This window comes from Mytilus galloprovincialis, chromosome 6 (genome assembly GCF_965363235.1).
Source record: "Mytilus galloprovincialis chromosome 6, xbMytGall1.hap1.1, whole genome shotgun sequence".
Taxonomy (NCBI): Eukaryota; Metazoa; Mollusca; class Bivalvia; order Mytilida; family Mytilidae; genus Mytilus; species Mytilus galloprovincialis.
In genome coordinates this window covers 96,957,807-96,978,387 of record NC_134843.1, presented here as the reverse complement: position 1 = coordinate 96,978,387, position 20,581 = coordinate 96,957,807, and the positions used below count along the sequence as shown (strand labels likewise).

The window sequence follows — 20,581 nt, the reverse complement described above, 5'->3', positions numbered from 1 at the left end:
TGTATTTGTTCATACAAGTTATAATTTGCAGCATATTTAATTGAAATTTTATTTGAATAAGCCCGTCTAATATTAACTTAAAACGTTGTATGTTGCACGCCTAATTTATTTATTATTCAATCATGGGAGGGTTTAACTACAGGTGACAATATATCAACACCTGACATGGCGAACATAAAGTCTTCGGATTTTACACATCCTGAATAGGGAGACTTTAGTTCGTACTTCATTTTTTTTACCCCTGATTTGAAAGCGATGTGAATTTCATTTCAGGCTGCTTCTTGTCATGCATGAACGACTATTCAACGTTACTCAATGATAAGCAGGTTTTGGAAAATATATATTTGCAAGTCAAATAAGTTAAGCTTGATGGAAAGTAGTATGTAATTTAGGTATGAAACAGAGAATATGATACACTCCCCAGTACTGACATTGTGGTTTGATGATTTTAACGACATTGGGATTATAGTTTTTGATTGTATACTTTATAGAATGCACCCTATATAATCACATTGAATAATCCTTGATGTGTATTATTAGTAGATCTGTGAGAATATAGCTGACTTCATCTGGTTTGATGAAACACCCACCCTTAATAGATTATAGACTCTAAGGATAACTTGACTTGTTGAGTCAGCTATTGGTTTGTTTCTTTGTACAGCTTTGTAGATTAACTTTATATTGCATAGGAAGTAGAATCACTAACATGACTTGCAATTATAGAAATACAGATGATGGAGGTAGTTGAAATAAGATTTTTTTTTACAACCTCCAGCCTTAAAGGAAGCCATGGCTCTTGGAATTTCTATAGTCCATAGATAACTGCAAAAAGGGGGGTAACAGTGTACAGTTACTGCAGTATTCTGTCTTGCATATCTACCTTAAGCATCTTGGAAACTCTTCTAAGTATTCTTGTCCTTATAAGAACAATTTTGTTGGAAAGTATCAATATTATAAATTTTCAGATAACTAGCAAAACTTTCAAATAGCATCAGAAAAAGTGTTACCAGATTTCCAAAACTGTTGTTCAGTAGAATATTAGAGGAATGTGAATTTGATGTAATTTAAGTATAATTTTGATTAATGCAAAATGCAGTGGGGTGTTTGGTCATACCAAAAATATCCAAGTTGGTTTAATAGGTGCATGTTTGTAAACTACATAGTTAATTTGTAATTTTATATGGAAGTAAACCTATACACCACGGTATTAAAATCTCCTCAATCAAGGCTGTATGGGAGACAGACATAGATTCAATACGAAAACCATTGCATGATCTAAGCCGTTTATTATTATGTCAAAAACGTCAACTGTAACATTTTATGAAAATGACACTTTTGTCAATGAAAACCACATTTAATTTGCCTTGAAAAATAATTAGTTTTCTATAAAACGATTGACAATTAATAATTAGACAGTTTTTGAAATATGTTACGGGGTCATTTAATTCCGTGAACAACATTTATAACTATTCCGTGTTTATGATACCTGTATCTTATTTTTGATTTTCTTGACCTTCCGAATTTGTCATTTTCCGTTGTGCAGTGGGCGGTGATTATTTGACATGTAATGCACATCTAAAGATATAACATCCTGTGTGGTTACATTGGACATGAGTTTCACGCCAATTGCCTTGTTGCTTAAAATAGGATTAAATGGTCATTTGGTTCAAAATGCATGTAGAATTATATTACAGACATTGATACAGATAATTTATTTATTTCACTGATTTTATCAAGCTTGAAATGATCGAACAACCTATAATTGAAAATTAATGCTGCTATATTTCCAAAAAAATTTAATAATTGTCTGACAAGACATATTTTTTGCACCTCACAGTGAAAATAATGTCTTCCTGCATTTGTTCATTTCATGATAAATCTTTACAGGTATATAAAACATTGATGTATCGAAAATAAGGTATTTCTTATAAACACAATAAGATGGATAACTTTTATCCTTATTTAATACTTCAAAGTAACTTGCATGTGCATTTGAATTATTAGATAAAAAATATTAACAATAATTTGTCAAAATTTAATTTTAACATGACTCAAAGCTGTTCAATTTGTTTGTTTAAACGTTGTCTTTTAAATACAGGTGAAGCCTTGCCAATTTTAATTTAAATAATTTATCAAATCGTTTGCATGTATTTTAGTAATAACCAAAATGGCATCATGTAATTTATGAGTTCTGATCGGTACAAATTACTCAATTTAAAAGTAGGTTTTAGTAGGAAAAAAAGTTTGTTCTACAGACACATCTCATTGTATGAATTAATATTAATTATATTTATTCAGCCAAAACATTATGTTATAAAAATTTTCCTTTCCACATAACACATGCTATAGAATCATTTAAAATTTGAACAGTAAAACCATTGAATCTATTAAAATCAACATGTTTAAACCTTTTTAACCAGACATTGTTATTGGATTGTTATAAATTATGAATTAATTGTTTATAATTTTGATTAAAGCTGAAATTGACACAAGTTTTTCTCATGAATATTCATTAATTACCTGTCATTTTATAGATACAGCCGTTTTTTACCATTTTCTAATTTAAACTTTTTTTTGGCATAAATAATTAAACGAATTTTTGAATTTATCACTTGATTTTTGTCTAATACTGGTTTACTGGGTCAGTTTATTAAAATGTTTGTCTGTAAGGTGTTAGGTGTAGAAAACAAAATAAGATAAATTTTAGATGTAGAATGTTTTTAATTTGACCAGATGCAGATAAAGGGGAGATTGTGGGTCAATTTTGTCCCTTGTGGGGCACCTTATTTGGAAAGTGCATAGACTTTTTCAGGTCTAACTCCTAAATTTTTGCTTAACACATCCCCCCTTTTTATAAAATCATGAATCTGCAACTGCTATGACATTTTTTAAACAACAGTGAATTACATATGGGAATTCAAAATGACTTAATATTTAAAGTTAATAATGAGTGTTTTTTGTCGTTGAAAGGTTAACTCCTTCATTGCATTAACCTAGTATACAAAATGCACAGTCAATGAGCTTTTATATAAACGATTTCTTACTTTGTAAATATCTTTATAACAGAAATATCACCCTTAAAGTTTTCAAGTGTATTCAAACAACTTGGTCCAAAGTATTTTGTATAAGCTGTACAAGGCTGCACTATATTGTTGGCTAGCTCACGCAGAGTGTTCCTTCAGATAGGAAGCACAAATAACTAAAGTGATAAATATATGAAAATTACATAAAGGAACCTGTCCTGTCGTATGACAGAAGATCCCCTATTTAATGTTTTATGTAAATACTATTAAAGCAATGACTGGCAATAACACCTGTAGGTTATATAATTGAGAGAGGACACGTTTTAAAATTCTTTATCTTCAAAGCATTGATGGCCTTTTAAATGCAATTGAAAAAGCATAATTAGTTGCAACTATCGCTCATATTTGCTTTCGTTCTATTCAATTTAGGTAATTTTATCTTAGACAAACCTTGCACCTATTTTATAAGTAGGCTTTTAGTCGCTTTTGTCAACTAATTAGTGTTTGGTAATGTACATTTCGTTTTTCGTTTACAAACTAATTATATTTTGTCATTCCATTTTTAGCATCTTAGGTGTTCCTTTTCTTTCAAATAATTAGATGGAAGTCAGTTCCCGTTGATCAATAGTTATTTTTTCGGATGATTTGAATTTAAGCGATAGGATCTTTATGTTTCTCGCTAAGGTTAGTACTAAGTGGACTTGTATTCTTGTTAACTTTAAAATATTGATTGCTATAAAGCGTTTTTTTCATCGTTTGATTATCTGATATTAATGTTCGGACATCGACCATAAATTTTAATTTCTTTGTGAAGTATTTGACCCAGACCTTAGATCTTGTAAATGATTTTTATGTGTTCCTGATAATTTGATGTTTTATAGATATTACTAACAACTATGCCCAGTGGCCATTATATTGCTATATAGTGAATTGAGTATATAAAAGAATCAGTATATACATGTACTGTAAAATCTATGTCTAGATTCTAATAGCTATGATTCTATTGTTTGGACTTTGACTTTTTATAATAAAATGAAAAGATATTTTTTTCATCATGAGATATTTTTTTCATCATGAGATATTTTTAGTTTCTTTCATAGTAAAGGCTGTAACATACATTAGAATAAAAATTTCTTTTAGAATAATTTTCTCACCCTTGCAAAAATGCAATAAAAATTTTAAAAACAATTCATTGAATGACATATTGTAAAATGAAATAAATATTTGAATAGATAATAATCTTCTGTGTGTATAAGAGCCTGTATATTCAGGAATTTTTGTGATGCTTTTATTATTGTGAAAAAAAACAACAGGATAGGTTTTCCAAAAATAAAAGCTTGCATTTAATTTTTTTCATAGCATAAAGGAAGCATTAAATGCAGCATCTTCTTGAATAAAGGAATAAGTAAGCTTGCATTTTTGTTCATTTAAAAAAAAAATCACAACAACAAATGCACACACAAATTTCTGAATTTACAGTAATTAAAAATCAAAATCTTCCTATTTTAAAATTATGGTGTTCCTTTTTTCTGAAGTTGCCTCATGCTGCTTTTGATAAGATAGAATAAAACATAGAAAACGAAAAAGAATATATGTAATTTCTGACATACTTTTTTGTTGACAAATTTTTCCTGTTTTGACCGATCATAAGAAAGATGGTAATAGCCTGAGGCCAAACAGATTTAATGCATGATGTGTCTATCATTGATCCCTATTGATAGATCATGTTAGTGTAGACAGAAATTAAAAATACATATCTGATCTATCAAAAAAAGGGGGGCATGTCAGTTATTGTTGTTGTAGAAAGGAGTTGGAAGTATATATCTTATCTATCAAAAAGGGGGCATGACAGACTTACCAAGGAGTATGTTGTTGTTGAAGAAAGATCCAAACATATAGTTCCTATCAAAAAAGGAAGGGGGGTCAGTTATCTAGAACTATATTCCCGCTAAAAAAAGGGGGGGGGGCTTGTCAAACTTGTAATGTTGATAGGAATTTGAAATATATGTCTGATCTATCCAAAAGGGGATGTCAGAATCTGTATTTTAAGAGTGAAAGGAGTAGGGGCTTTAATGGCCTAAAATGGCCCCAGATTTACAAGATTATAAAAATTCTAACAGAGCAGATTTTTCTCCATAAATTATTAGAATATGAGTAAATGATTTAAAAAAAATGTTTTTATTTAACTAAAAAAGGTTCAATGATGTCACAATGGTAGGTGCAAATGACGTCATAATTGGGAAAATAAGCAAAAATACCGAAAATTTGATGGTTTTTCTAAATTTTGACCACCGCACCATGCTTGCACCAATTAGAAATTTTAACATTTTGACAAGTTCATACATATCAAACTTCGGATAAAAAATCTTTTTGGTGCAAGGTTGGTGCGATAGTTTATTTTATATTTTTCATAGCCAAGCGGAGCAATAAAAAGCTGAAATTTGCCGTCCAACTTGGACCTTTTCATCTGACAAAGTTTAGTTTATGCATTCTTATACCTATATTTGTTTATGAATGTAAAGTGTATTCCTAATTATCTTTCCGTTAGTTTATCTAGTTAGATTTCTTTAAAAAATCTGACAGCTATAAACTTCATGTGCAAGGGAGTCAATACCAACTTTGAGGACAATTTTTTTAATTATGAAATTTTAGATAGACCTTCAATATAACAAAATCTGTACATTTCTGATGTTTTTGCTAATTATAAATTCAAAATTTGTTGTTTGAATGGGGAAATCTTCTCTCTCTGGTATTAGGGTCAGATCCATGATTTATGTAACGAAAAGTGGGGGGGGGGGGGGGGGGGGGGGTATTTTACTTAAGTTTCCATAATTGGCGAGAAACACAAGATTTATTTCGAAAATGAAACTACCTACATTGGATGTGTCTTTGTGGGTAATGTGCATAGAAGAGAACAAGTTCTATAAAATTTGAAACGGCATAAGGTAGACTTTCCATATATCTGTATAAACATGTATATATTATTATATAAGTATGCCTGAGCCTGTGACAACTCTACAACAGATTTATTCATTGGATCACCAGCAGTGATGCTGATACATGGCTATGTACATTATGTATATACAACTCGTCTAAACATCAACCCAACAATGTAAGATCTGTAAATTTGCAAATGTATATATATAGACTGACCGACTTTAGAAACGCAACACTAAATTATTTTTGTGTTATTTTTGAATGAATGTGTCACGGTCAAAAGCAATGACTGCATGTTGCAAACGCCAAAATAATTGTTAGAAAGGTCAACAAATTCTGTCCGACATGTTTTGGGTTCTGTTTTACACCTTCTGGTTTTGCATTTGTTCAACCCATTAATTGGTTTTGGCAATTATGCGGTTGGAACTTGAGGGCATTTAAGGTTTTCCTTCAGTTGATTCTTTGGCAATTCAGTTGATGGGAAACATTTATGGCATGAATCTGTACTCAATGGCACTCGGTAATTTGATTAGCAGTTGACGTTGCGGCCGTTAACATGTTTGGCAAATGACGTTGCGTAATCAAATTCTGTTGACGTTTCATTGTCTCTAAACGTTTATCTGTTCATTGATGGCCAGCAACAAATCTTGTCTACTTGTATCGTTGTCGGAAGGACAGTAAGACAAGTTTCTGTAGCCATTCAGTGTGGTTGCAGCACGTTTATGTTTTAATGTTTGCAGTATTCTTAAGGGGCTATTCAGTTTTTTGTTTCTCAGTCTTGGCAAAATAGAGATGCAACATTTTTAAACTGGTTTAAGTGAGGCAAAGGATTGAAAGAACTGTTTCACAAAGCAAAACAACTGAAACAATCTTTCATGGGTCCAAAATTTCGCTTTAAGAAATTCGTGCGACTTCAAAAACTCGGTATGCTCAATAACCACAGGTAAGTTAGATTTTGATTTTTAACACGGAGAAAGAAGTATGATAAGCATGCAAAGTAGTTGTAAGAAAATCAAACAAGATTTGGTAAGAAAAATTAACAAAATGAGTGTTGCGTTTCTAATGCCGTTCAGTATATATGGATAATTGACCTTTCCATGCATAGAAACAAGAGCCTAAAGTCTGTAAGCATACCACATGTCTGTTACCTTTTTAAAGGTTATGTTTTGAATAGTTTTATAATCATGCGTAAAAATGCAGTGTAAATTTTAAAATGTGACCCGGCTTTGTTGTTAAGCCCCATTTGTGGGCATTATGTTTTCTGGTGTATGCGTCTGTTCGTATGTGCGTATTTCAGTCTGTTCATCCGATTGTCCCTGTGTCTCGCTTCAGGTTTAAGTGTTTGGTCAAGGTAGTTGAATCTGACATCAGACTCAGACTTTTTTTGAAGTAAATTTTACTGTGTGTATTGTGTGTTTGATTTTTTTTCTACTTTGCCTAGAGGTAAAAGGGGAGGGGGTTTGAGATCGCAAAAATAACATGCTTAAATCTGCTGATTTTTTGGGCCTGTCCTAACCTAGGATTTCCTGGCCATTGTTAGGCTTGCGATTTAGGCATCCATGTACTAAAGACACATTCTTGTTTTCAATAATTTTGACGAATATATAATGAATATTGTCATGATGATCAAAGACCAAGTCATACGACGCTAAGATTAGTGAAGGCGAAACTGAGTAAACTAGTCACATTGACAAAAACTACAATAAAACAAATAATATATTTATATATATATATATAATGAATATAGAAAAAATCTAAGAATACAGATTTATTTGATATATGTTCCAGTTTTGTAATTCTATAGAATGATACGGTTATAAGTCTTGACGACTGAAATAGATAATAAAAATAAGATAAATTTGGAAAAGTCAACCTTAACGATCCTTTACATAAGTCTAAAGGGGGTGGGGTTTGGAGGGGTGCACTTCAATACTTAATTGATAGGGGGTGCCGTTGTTTTGTCACCTTACCCAGTTTTACATTTTAAAAATATATACCTTTTCATAAATTGCGTAGGAAAAAAGTTATATCATATATATCTGATAGTTTTCTCAACTTTTCACTTATTCAAGCTTAAAAAGGTGTAAATAGAAGTGCCCCCCTTCAACCCCAACCCCTTCCGGAAACATAACTACTGTCATGGAAATACACTGACTTTTGAAAACACCCTTTAATGCATGTGTCTGTATCTATTTATTTAAGATAATCAATATTAAGATTTCTAAGCGCTAAATGTGTCGTGTCTTTATATTATTCTTCTTGTCGCTGATAAGTGAGACCCCACCCAGCATCAGATGCACAATCTGTATATATCAGCAATACCCGGTGTTTTGTTTTGTTGGTGTTTCAATATTGCTTTCCCCCGTAATATTTACCTTGGAGTGTTCTTCTTAAAATTTACATTTTAAATTGCCTTTCTGTTTCAATATATTTAAAATTAAATCTTGTAAATAGAAAAAAAATTGCGGTTGCCATGGGCACAGCTATGTTGCTAGGGAGAAACAACAGTGAATTGGCAAAAATGTGCAATTAATTATGTAATATTTAAATAGTGTACAAGTGTAAAGTTCACTACATGCTAAACAGGTTCAATTTCAAATATAGATATATTTAAGCTGTATAATAATCATATTTGATGAGTTTAACTCCGCCATTTTAGTGGTTGCTAGGCAACAGAATAAACGAGCTAGACCCAAAATTCGATTATTTTCAGAAGGTCTATGGTATAGACTTACAACATGACAAATTAAATGGAATTTGGGGGTGGGGCCAAAAATGGCCCTTATAGCCCCTAGTCCTTTCAGTTTATAAGTATACATGTAAACTTACATGGATAGATGCTTTTTTTTCTTTTTAGTTGTATTATCTGGAAGATTTTCAGTCGAGGTCTGTTAATATATTGTAACATATTTTATTGCGTCTCATTTGAATTGATTATAACATAAGTTGATAAAAAAAATAGTACATAAACTATCACCAAATGGTGTTCATTATCATTTAATTAGCCATGAAACCAGGTGTTTTCCTTTGTTTCATATCATAACTGATAATGTTTATATCGTCAGGTTCTATTGATACATATTATTTTCACAGTTTGGATAGATATGGTTGTTGGGTTGTAGACAGTCAGACTTCTGCTGTAGCCTGCTCATTCTCATCTTCCGAAGCCAGAGAAACAGAGGTTAATGGTTTATTTTGCTGCTGCACGCTATAAGACATCACATCTTATCTAAATAAAATATCCTATTTTAGAAATACATCCATAGAAAAGATGCATGTCTTAACGAAAGTCTTAAAAAAATATATATTTTGTGCAGTAAAATTAAAGGACTATTTTTGTACAGCACTGATGTGTTAGATGTTCATTACAGTTTATCATAAATTTACATAATTCATTTGAAATTTTCCATATTAGCAAATGAAATCTTATTGTTCATTGATTTCCAATTTGAAGCTTTTTCCATATATATAGACAACCATTAAAGGAAATGTTTTGTTATATTTTGAAAATGATGTAGTTTAAACTTAAAAAATATAACTGAAAATGAGCTAAAATATAAAAGAAATAAAAGCCAAGCTTAAATTCTTTCTTATTATAAATTTAAATGCTTTCATCTTTTATGACCACTTTATAGATTTAAATAGAAGTATTTTTACTATCGTAGGATTGTAGTCGTTCCTAACTGAAGAGATGACCTTTAAATCTTTTAAAAACATGTATGTTTAACTTCTTTGTTTCTGGGTCAAAATATTGAAATTGATCTATTATAGATATCAATATTTTGAAAAATAATATTTATTTAGTTTATCATAGTAATAATTCACTTGACTTGGATTTTACAGCCTCTAGCCATAAAAATGACATGGATCTGGAGATTTCTATAGTCCATAGGTAACTGCAGGGGGTAGGGGTACCAGTTAACTGTATACAGTATGTTGCACACCTGTCTTGCAGGTAGGAATCACTTTCATGTTTACCTGAGGCAGGTCAATATTTTTGATTGACATTCATGTAAAGACAAATTAGGGAGATTAGCAAGTTATTGTAGAAGAAGTGATAATTTGACTAAAAATGAGAAATAATTTTGTATTATTATATAACGATTGTCATTGTTGTGTGGCATTGATTTATTAACTGACCAGTGGTCAAGTTGTGGAATTTTTTAGGTTTAAATGTACACTTTGGATTTTCAATGGAATTAAAAAGTAAGTTTATTTTATATCTGTGTATTTGATTTGTGTCTTGTTTTCCTAGAAATAATTTGACTCTAATACTTCATACAATAAATGTTTTTTTGTGAAATACTCTGGAATATAAAAAAACATGCCATTGTAGAGACATTGAAATATCTTTCATAAGAACAGGAAACAAAATCCTTACACCAAGTTGAAAAATCCTAACGAAAAGGAATGTTATGTTTATTGTTGTTCCTCATATCAAAGTTATCAACACAGAGCCTGCACATCACTGCAAGTTCAATATCCACACAGAGCCTGCACCTTGGTGCAAGTTCAATACATTGACTGTTGACCAGGTCTTTGACTATTTAAGGAGTTTGTGCGACATTTTTACATCCCTACGTAACCATCACGATGAGTCCATCAGACATTTTTACATCCCTACCATCACGCTACATGTAATTACCCACTAGATCATTAGATGTCAATATCACATCGATTACCATGTCAATTTTATCATACCTGACCAATGATTAACATTATGTGTATTTAACACCTTATTATACACTGGACATACTTTATCTCCGATCTGTAAAAATACTGAGGTTTGTCAGATTTTTTTTTCTTTTTATTTAACTTCTTTTCTATTTATTTACAATGTATTCCATTTAGTCTATAAATGATGCTTTCTGCTAATTCTGTAATTAAGTAAATGTGTAATTAAAATTTTAAACAAAGTTATGGACATTTTCTATGTTTTATTCCACTCATTTATTTATGTTCTCTGGGAAACCAAGGATTTGTATAGTAGAAATCCTTTGGCCAAAGTTACAAAATTTAACAATATACATGTTTATATTTCATTTTTTGATATTTGATATTTTTTGGAAGGAAATTTCTTTGATTGATGTACATTTGTAGTTGAAAATATGCATTGAACAATTTAACCTGAGTGTGAACCCTAAGACTAACACCTCTACAAATTAGATTTGGCAGTTATAATGAACTTTACATTGCCAAACAGGTCTGATTCAGTGTTCAGAAACAAGATAAAACATTTCATTGAACCTTTATCTGTCTGTATATCATTGATAACTTTTATTAAGGTTCCTTACTGTGTAGCACAGAACAAAATATTAGTAAGCATATCAAGTCACAGTACACTGTACAGCTTCCCGAAATATTATTATTAATATAGTGCACAGCTATCTGTACACTAAGCCTAGTATCAAGTGATGGGACATTGTACAGTAAGCTTTAGTATCAAGTCACAGTACACTGTACAGATTCCCAAATCATCATTATTTGTACACTACAATTTGTTGTACAGTAAGCCTTAGTATTGAGTCACGGTACACTGTACAGCTTCCCAAATCATTGTTATTTGTACACTGTACAATTTGTTGTACAGTAAGCCTTAGTATTGAGTCACGGTACACTGTACAGCTTCCCAAATCATTGTTATTTGTACACTGTACAATTTGTTGTACAGTAAGCTTTAGTATTGAGTCATGGTACACTGTACAGCTTCCCAAATCATTGTTATTTATGGAGTGTACAGTACGTTGAACAATATGTCCCCACGATTTTGTCCAGGTAGATTTTAGATAAGGGTGATAAACTTTTATCAATTATTGGCCAATTATCTAGTTGTAAACTTGTAAACTGTAAACTGTATTTATTGCCTTAACTCTAGTTTATGATTTCTCATTTCAGATAAATATATACTCCAGGAGAATTAACAAAGAAATATTGTCTTGTGAAGAATTGTGGAGTATATTTAAATCGGATGTGACTTCTTAAGGAATAGCAAGTGATTCAAATTTCATTTTAAAAATGAGGATTTAAATAAGATTAGAGGATTTATATGTGGATATAATATATGAAGTGAAAGTTTTATAATGTAAGGATGTTCTAGATATTTTTTGTTGGAGATATATATTATTTGTTAGAATTCTACTTCTGAGATTTATAAAGCTAGGAAGCTTTCGCGTCCAATGAATCTTACTTAGCCGGGAACCGACGGCAATGTCATGTGGATTAGCATCTTACGATTGTTGCTTCTACTTCTGCACATTTTGGAAGGTGAGAATTATTTGTCATTGTTTGTAGTAGGAAAAATCAACACTTTGATTATTTTCAAGCAATAAATTGGTTCAGAAGTTAGCCAATGAGGGATGAATAGTTACCAAAAGAGTATAAAAATTACTGATTATTCAGTATTCATAGGAAGTTTATGCTCTAGTTTCCTGCTAAATATGAGATCTCCCATATAAAAACCTATTTAATACTTGAGAGAAAGAAAAAAATAGTGAGCACAAAAATGATAAAATTTTGAAAAGTGAAGTATTAGAAATGAGCATTCAGATATATTGAAACATATATCATTTGCATTTTCATTTTCAATATTTAACCTAAAGCATTTTCATTTTTAATAATTAACCTCTTGGAAAATGGTTAAATTTTCTGATGTTATTAGTACTGTCCTTCAGATGGAGAAAAATTATTAAGAAAACATCTGGGAATGCTTCCTGAATCTATTTTATATAATTGGAATCGGAAACTTTATAATTAATTTCTCTATTTTAATGTAAAAGCCCTTCTAACTTATAATAGTTTTACCACTGGTAGTTGTGAATATTGCATTAATCTGTCAGGTCTGACAACTATAATTATATCAAATGTTGTCTTTCCTTCCACTTTTGTTTTTTCCCTAAATGAAGGTATACTTCAATAAGACAGAAACTCAGCTACAAAATTAACCAAAAGACATTTAGTGGGCAACATATAGTTTTCAGCAATATACTTTTGGGTTGTTTCTTGAGCACAAAGTATTTTCCAGTATTATTTCATGTGATGGTCCATATTTCTAAATATTTGCATCTGGTCTTCATATTCCTAAAACAGAGATGGACTTGCTGCTTATTTCTGGCTATTTCAAAATGTATTGGGTCTAGACAGATACCATACATCTTAAATAAAAGCAAGATTTCCTATTCCAGAATTTTTTTTACCTAACTTTAAGTATCGGAAACTGTCCTACTTCGTCTTAATTGTGTAACATAAAAATAAATATTGAATTAAATTGGGTTTCAAGAAACGTAACAAATTTATCATAAAATTAATTACAGATTTCACCAACAATTACAATATCAATTTGCTGTTAAAAAACAATTAGGACATATTTCTGTTTTATGTTATGAAAATGAAAAGAAGGAATGTTAATTCATTTAAACTGATTCATAATTTTTTTATCCCTGTAAATTATACTCTAATTTGACTATGTTTCTTGAGTTTCACTATTCTTTTCACTCTATGAAGTGTAAAATTGTGGGGTAGAATCAAGATTTTATCATAGCCTTGTCAGATGTTTCTGACATGGGACTTTTTCAAGGTGAGTGGATAGGTCATGAGTAAGATTTAAAAAAATACAAACAAGCAATTCAACTTGATTAAATGAATTAAACTTTATTTATAAACAATCCACAAAAAACTGTGATTTTTATCTAAACTTGGACCAGAAATTGATTAGATAATTATTTACTGTCCTTTCATTCCATTTCACAATTACACCAGAAATAATCTTCCAGCTATACATGATAATTTCATCAAATTCAACACGTTTCTGTGAAAATTCCATGAAAATTGAAGAATTCAGAAATTTCAAGTACTAAAACTGAAATTCTTGACTGCAGTCCAGAGTTCAACTTCCTGGAAAGAGAGAGTGACTTTTGTTAATAAAGTGCCATTATCCAAATTCTGTCCATTTTTGTCCGTTTTTAGCTCACCTGGCCCGAAGGGCCAAGTGAGCTTTTCTCATCACTTGGCGTCCGTCGTCCGTCGTCGTCCGTCGTCGTCCGTCGTCGTTAACTTTTACAAAAATCTTCTCCTCTGAAACTACTGGGCCAAATCAAACCAAACTTGGCCACAATCATCATTGGGGTATCTAGTTTAAAAAATGTGTGGCGTGACCCGGTCAACCAACCAAGATGGCCGCCACGGCTAAAAATAGAACATAGGGGTAAAATGCAGTTTTTGGCTTATAACTCAAAAACCAAAGCATTTAGAGCAAATCTGACAGGAGTAAAAATGTTTATCAGGTCAAGATCTATCTGCCCTGAAATTTTCAGATGAATCGGTCAATCGGTTGTTGGGTTGCTGCCCCTGAATTGGTAATTTTGAAGAAATTTTGCTGTTTTTGGTTATTATCTTGAATATTATTATAGTTAGAGATAAACTGTAAACAGCAATAATGTTCAGCAAAGTAAGATCTACAAATAAGTCAACATGACCAAAATGGTCAGTTGACCCGTTTAGGAGTTATTGCCCTTTATAGTCAATTTTTAACCATTTTTCGTTAATTAAAGTAATCTTTTACAAAAATCTTCTCCTCTGAAACTACTTGGCCAAATTAATCCAAACTTGGCCACAATCATCTTTGGGGTATCTAGTTTAAAAAATGTGTGGCGTGACCTGGTCAACCAACCAAGATGGCCGCCACGGCTAAAAATAGAACAAAGGGGTAAAATGCAGTTTTTGGCTTATAACTCAAAAACCAAAGCATTTTGAGGAAATTTGACATGGGATAAAAATGTTTATCAGGTCAAGATCTATCTGCCCTAAAATTTTCAGATGAATCGGTCAATCGGTTGTTGGGTTGCTGCCCCTGAATTGGTAATTTTGAGGAAATTTTGCTGTTTTTGGTTATTATCTTGAATATTATTATAGATAGAGATAAACTGTAAACAGCAATAATGTTCAGCAAAGTAAGATCTACAAATAAGTCAACATGACCAAAATGGTCAGTTGACCCGTTTAGGAGTTATTGCCCTTTATAGTCAATTTTTAACCATTTTTCGTAAATTAAAGTAATCTTTTACAAAAATCTTCTCCTCTGAAACTACTTGGCCAAATTAATCCAAACTTGGCCACAATCATCTTTGGGGTATCTAGTTTAAAAAATGTGTGGCGTGACCTGGTCAACCAACCAAGATGGCCGCCACCGCTAAAAATAGAACATAGGGGTAAAATGCAGTTTTTGGCTTATAACTCAAAAACCAAAGCATTTTGAGGAAATCTGACAGGGGATAAAAATGTTTATCAGGTCAAGAACTATCTGCCCTGAAATTTTCAGATGAATCGGTCAATCGGTTGTTGGGTTGCTGCCCCTGAATTGGTAATTTTGAAGAAATTTTGCTGTTTTTGGTTATTATCTTGAATATTATTATAGTTAGAGATAAACTGTAAACAGCAATAATGTTCAGCAAAGTAAGATCTACAAATAAGTCAACATGACCTAAATGGTCAATTGACCCCTTAAGGAGTTATTGCCCTTTATAGTCAATTTTTAACAATTTTCATTAATTTGGTAAATTTATGTAAATTTTTACCAAATATAGTTCTCTGTTACTAATGGGCAAAGTTCATGATAGATATAATTGTAAGAAGCAAAATCGTTCAGTAAAGTAAGAACTTCAAACACATCACCATCACCAAAATACAATTTTGTCATGAATCCATTTGTGTCCTTTGTTTAATATGCACATAGACCAAGGTGAGCGACACAGGCTCTTTAGAGCCTCTAGTTATATTTAAAATCTACTATTTTCGTTTTAATTCAAATCCTTGTCTTTGGAATTTGCTTATTATGATTAAGCTAAAAATTCAGATAATTCAAAATATTTTGACCGAACAATTCCTACAAACTTATTGATGTTTGCAGGAATTAAATATATCGAGTGAATTACTCTGTATGATTCAGATTTCTGACAGTAATGAAATCGTGATAAGACCATACAGTACGTGTATTACAAATGACCGAGTGGTTTATAATAGTAGCCTCTATTGTAGCGGTCAGAGTAAGGGTCAGTGTCAAGCCTGTTAGTGGACACATCAGACGACAATGATGTATGTTTTGTAGACATGTGTTTTTTAGCTTATGTTCAGGTGTCAAGGAAGAAAGTTTAATTGAAATATTCCCATTAAACTGGTTCACTCAAATTAATTACATTCTTTATGTAGATTTTCTGAAAGAAGCTGAAATAGATTGGAACAATGATTTTTAATAGATATTCAATTGAATTAAATAAGTTAATTAATGGCAATAGCTTATAAAAGTACTTGTAGTACAAAATGTATTGTTTTCGTTTATAATTTTGAAGAGAACCTAGCATGTAATGTTGCTTTTCTTATTTCTTCAATGTAAAATGAGGAGAATCACAGTTTTATAGGAATTTCCCTTAAAAATAGAATCGTATATTTGACACATATAATCCATTTCTGTTTTCTTAATGAAAGTTTCTCCTATTTCAGTTGTTATTGTCATTAAGCTCTTTTCTTAATCATGTTAATGAAGGTGTGTCTTTTTATGAACATGATGTTTTGCAAGGATTTTTATTGAACTCATAATATTTCTGATCAATTTTGTTTTCACTAGTATAAGTAATAACCTTGTGAAAATTTCAAAGTTATTGGTCATCTGGTCTTTGATCAGTTTTAATGATTTCCTTTCAAAGTTTTACTCTTGAAAAGTAAATAAACAACAAAAGACTGTAGAAAATCAGTAACGTCACGATATATAAGGGTGGGGCTAACTGTGAAAAAACTAGTGGTGATTATGGCAAACTACCCTGTTAAAAAAAGCCATAAAGAGGAGCCTTTAATGAGTCATCTAGGTAATCCCCTGCTGTTATTTTTAACGATATTTCCTCTGGACAGCTCTCTACAAAAGGAAGTTTCTGAGAGTATTGTCGCCCTCTACATGATAATACAATCAATATAGTGTGTTGACAATGGCCTTATAAAGAGATAAAAGTTAGCATTAGATAAGATACTGAACACCAGGTGGGGTTATGCAAGTTTAAAGTGTCATAATTCAGAGTGATTTGGACCTTAAAAAGTGTTGTATTTGATTAACTTAAATCTACATGTATATAAATTATTAAAAATTCGAAAAGTTTATATTTTGGTACACGTTGTTGGTATTCAATAACATGAATCTGTACTGATATGATTTTATTCAATTGTTCGAATGATCTGCTTTTAGATTTGGGGACAGTTACTGGTCATTTATTGAGACTATAAATACACACAATACAAGACCTATCATACAACTTAAGATTTGACTTTTATTTCTCCTGTTAAAACATTGTATTTACCTTGTACACTGCAAAGCATTAGCAACAAAATGTTCTAAAGCCTAGCATACACTAAAATCTACGAAAACTGCATGATGAAAGCTCATTAAAGCATAAAACTAATTTGAAAAATGCATGTGTCACCTAATGGAACAATTAATAACTTACTATTAATAAGGTAAATACAAAGTTTTTCAACCAAGAAAATATTATATAAGCCTTGGCCTTCGGCCTCTGTGAATATAATATTCTTGGGATAATAAATCCCAAATTTCATTTACATAGACAATATTCATACATTATAGGAACATATTAAATATATAGTAGCTTTAGAAAGAATTGTTACCAACAAAAAGCAAAGTCTGTAGCAAAATATCATATAAAAATGCATAATAATATCAATAATATGTACTACATATATTAGGGTACATGTTAATTGTAGGTTTACATAAAACATGAGTTCTATAGTATGATATACCTACTATCTGTTTCAGTCATGATATTTATATAAAATGTGAGTACAAAATGTATTGTATGATATAATAAACTTTCTGTCTGTTTCAGTCGTGATAGGAGCATCATGGGAACAGAGACCAACCGATGTCTCGGCACCGGTCGGTAGTACAGTCACATTAACATGTAAAGTTACGGGTGATCCTGGTTTTGTTACATGGAATAAAAATGGTAACACACTTGCAGTGGGAACCAGTGTAGTATCAAGTGATACCCGTATTACTGTACCAGTAGCTTCTAAATTTAACCTGCAGATAACTAATCTGCAAAAAAGTGACGATGATGATTATACCTGTAACATTCAAAATATACAGCCAGACTCGCAGAAAGCTGTGACTGTTCATCTCACTGTTTTAGGTTAGTATCTGTCTTGTAGTGTAACATACAAAATATTACTTTGTATTATCCCTTAAAAGATTTACTGTGCTGTATTGAAACAATGACTGATCTATAATAATATAGGAAGATGGAATATAATTGACCATGAGAAAACGCCCCATCAGATACTAAATGACTTAGTAGTTAAGTACCATATATCACTGTTACAGCCTTCAACAGTGAGCAATACCAATATCGCATATTAACCTATAAAAGGACTGAAATGGTGAATGTCAAACAATAATATCAGAATACTAACAGCCGGATTTATGTACTAAACAACAAACAAAAAACAAATATTTTAGCAACATACACCAACCACTAAATAACATGATCCTGAATAGGAACAGGCATAAACAACACATATGACTGTTTTTGTTATGTATTGATGAAAAAGAGTTTACAATGACTAATTATTTTATTGGGAGAGTTTCTTAATTTACAGAGAAACCATTAACAGTGAATATTTTATTGATGAAAAACAAAATTGTGTTGTAAGGGAGACAACTCAAGATTTTAATATGAAAAGGTACTAAAAAATATATTCTCTAATTCTGATATGTTTATTTTCTTTTTCAGTGGCTCCTGGCCAGCCAAGTATTTCAATCAATGACACTCGACCACAAAAAGTGGAAAATGATGTTGTGTCATTAACTTGTTCGTCTTCGGGAGGCAATCCACCTCCTGAGTTTACGTGGACCAAAAATGGATTAGTGCTCAATTCAAACATTATAGTAACAAAAGTCCCAAACGGATTATCGTCTAGTCAATTAACTGTTCATTTGGATTATAGTGATCATTTAGCACCTTATTCATGTAGTGTCAGAAACTCTGTTAATCAGAATAATCCGTTTTCCACATCAACACAAATATCGGTGCTTTGTAAGTATTTAGAAATGAATTATATTTCTATAAGCAACAGTCCACAGATTATATTATAAATGGGGACATTTCAAGTATTTTGAACTTTTTTTACTCTATCTATATTTTTAAATGACAACATTACTGCTAAAATGTCATGCTGTCAAAAAAGAATCATCAAAAGCATTGAAAAGTTTTATAAACTGTTGGTCATTTTTATTTGTGTGTTTTTTTCATTGATTTTGTGGGTAAATGTTAACCATGAATTTAAATGTTCAATTAAAACCAGGAAATCAAATATCCAGGAAAGTACCAATTTCCCTCAATATACAAAAATTGATACTCATGAAAATCAACAAGAAGTGGGTTTTTTTGGGAGTAAAAAAAGTATGTGCTTACACAAAAAACATTTGATATTAGCTATGACGAAGATTCTCATAATAATAATGTTGTTTCTTGGCTCACACAAACTTTTCACAAAAGGAAACAGGAGGAAAAAGTTCAAGTTCAATAATTTTCTTCAATTTCTTATTATATGAATTTAAAAGAGATCATAAGAGCAGTTTTTTTAAGGAACAAAATTGGGTGTTTTAAAAGCCTTTATTCCTTTAAATAGAAAAATAAAAAAAAGCTTAATTTTTAAATCTGCAAGCATGGCACTTGTTCCAAGAATAATCTTCAGCAAGTACAAATGAGTTCAAATAGCAATAAATATCAAATGTTTGAGGGCACAAAAACATTATTTTCCTAACAATGTTTTTGTGCTCAACATGAATAGTCCAACATTGGAATGAACAAAGAAAGATAACTCTGTTTTTTTTTGTAGATCATCCGAGAATAACATTTAAACCATATAAAGATTTATCATTAGAGTTAGGAAGTGCAGGATCACTGACATGTAATGTTAGTGCAAACCCACCAGTCAATTCTATTTCATGGACCAAAGATGGACAACCTCTTCAAAGTAAGAAAACAGAACACAAATTATTCAATCCCCCCCTTGGTGTAATGCTTATACATTTGTTACCATTTCTGATTTCCGATTAAAAATATAAGTGTAAAGGAGCACACAAAGTTGTTGTATACAGGTTAAAGTTGTAAAAAATTGAACTTTTTGGACACAGATTTGAGAAATTATCAGACTAACTGAGCTCCTCTGCTGTTTCATAACAAATACAATCAAGTTTTATATTTTCAACAATGTATATTATCCTAAACCTTCATTTTAACATTGGATGCATTAAAAATCTATAAAAATTTGTTCGATTAAAAGAACACCAGAATGGAATATTTGCATTTGTGTAGTAAAATGGTCTTTTGTAGGATAACTGACAGAACCCAACAATAAACAATCTGAACAATGCTCAAAACCATGTTTCCTATAACATGAAATGAAAGAAGATCTTACTTGAGTGTAGGTCAGTGACAAAGCAACCCAACAACACTAAAAACAAAAGAGAGATTTTACCATTGAAACTAAATGTAAAAAATCTGAATGGATGTTACTTTTGTTCTTAAATCATTTGAAGTTTGAATTACATTGTCATGATAAAA

The 20,581-nt window shown here is 31.1% G+C and overlaps 1 protein-coding gene across 15 annotated transcripts in view; it reads left to right on the top strand.

Annotated features, from left to right (window-relative positions):
- The window catches only part of LOC143080860 (hemicentin-1-like), a 77,622-nt gene that overhangs the window by 20,685 nt on the left and 36,356 nt on the right, over positions 1-20,581 (top strand). For 14 of the 15 annotated variants that reach the window (XM_076256941.1, XM_076256957.1, XM_076256953.1 and 11 more), the window contains 4 exons: positions 11,856-12,224; positions 17,840-18,145; positions 18,746-19,048; positions 19,854-19,991. In XM_076256941.1, the coding sequence (XP_076113056.1) occupies positions 12,173-12,224; positions 17,840-18,145; positions 18,746-19,048; positions 19,854-19,991 (799 nt within the window). In that variant the 5' untranslated portion in view covers positions 11,856-12,172. Of the gene's footprint in view, positions 1-10,143; positions 10,167-11,855; positions 12,225-17,839; positions 18,146-18,745; positions 19,049-19,853; positions 19,992-20,581 lie in introns of those variants that run through there. The other variant, XM_076256942.1, reaches the window with a different exon arrangement.